The following is a 956-nucleotide window of genomic DNA, read 5'->3' as shown; positions in this document are numbered from 1 at the left end:
CCCCTCCCCCCGTCCTCACCCTGCCAGGCAGGAAAGCGCTGTTCTTGAACTGGCGGAGGAAGAAGGCCAGGAAGAAGGTGCCGGCCATGAGGACGAGGGACAGCAGCGCGGTGTTGGGCTCCGGCACCTTGGGCTGGACCGTGTCCGTCAGGTTGTAATGCCGCTTTAGCGGGTGGTCTTTGAAGATCTGGGGAGGGAAGGGGAGGGGGAGGAGGGGTCAGGGAGGATGGGAGACCCGCTAGTGCGTGGGGAGGGGGGATCCCCCTGCACCCCTCCTGCCACGCTGGGAACCCCGCGGCACCGTCCCGGCGGGTGCGTGGGTGCAGGATGCGTGCCAGGGTGACCGGCGAGGCTGGGAGCTTGGCGCGTGGTGAGCAGGGGGTTATTTTTAGGCTCGGTTTTCTCCAGGCTCGTTCGGAAATGGGGCTGGAGCAGGGACTGGGTGGCGCGGCGGGGATGGACGAGCGTGGCCCCGCTGCGGACCATGCGTCACCCGGGGTGTTTGGGGCTGTGCTGAGCTTGTAGAGGGGTGCACGGGGGTGCCTTGGTGTGATGGGGGTCCAGGGTGCGATAGGGCGTGTGTCCTGCCTGTCACCTCTCCAGCACCAGAGGTGTCCCTGCGGGCACCCAGTGCACGGGGTGACACCGTCCCATTGCTACCAGCCCCCCGGGAAGGGTCTGAGCCAGGGGATGGGGAAAGAAATCGGGGCTCTCTGGGCAGTTCCTGGGCAAGGGCCATGTTTGCTGCAGCCCAGGTGGGACATCTGCCCGGGCTTCACCTCCCTACCCCAAAAGCCCCCTGAGGAGAGAAGCACGAGCCGGGAAACACCTGGGAAAGGGGAGAAAGCGCTGGGAGACGGGCTCCATCCCTCGCCTGCATCCCTCGCCAGGCTCCCACCGTTTCTATGGAAACCTGGGTGATGACCACAGTCTGCAGCACACACCACCACCCCCCC

At 66.3% G+C, this 956-nt stretch overlaps 1 protein-coding gene across 1 annotated transcript in view; it reads right to left on the bottom strand.

Annotated features, from left to right (window-relative positions):
- The window catches only part of SLC4A1 (solute carrier family 4 member 1 (Diego blood group)), a 41,771-nt gene that overhangs the window by 33,423 nt on the left and 7,392 nt on the right, over nucleotides 1-956 (bottom strand). Inside the window, exon 10 of the mRNA XM_019474276.1 lies at nucleotides 20-187. Within this exon, the coding sequence (XP_019329821.1) occupies nucleotides 20-187 (168 nt within the window). The remainder of the gene's footprint in view (nucleotides 1-19; nucleotides 188-956) is intronic.

This window comes from Aptenodytes forsteri, unplaced genomic scaffold, assembly GCF_000699145.1.
Source record: "Aptenodytes forsteri isolate BGI_AS27 unplaced genomic scaffold, ASM69914v1 Scaffold249, whole genome shotgun sequence".
In the NCBI taxonomy this organism is placed as follows: Eukaryota; Metazoa; Chordata; class Aves; order Sphenisciformes; family Spheniscidae; genus Aptenodytes; species Aptenodytes forsteri.
This window is presented reverse-complemented; position numbering and strand designations above follow the sequence as displayed.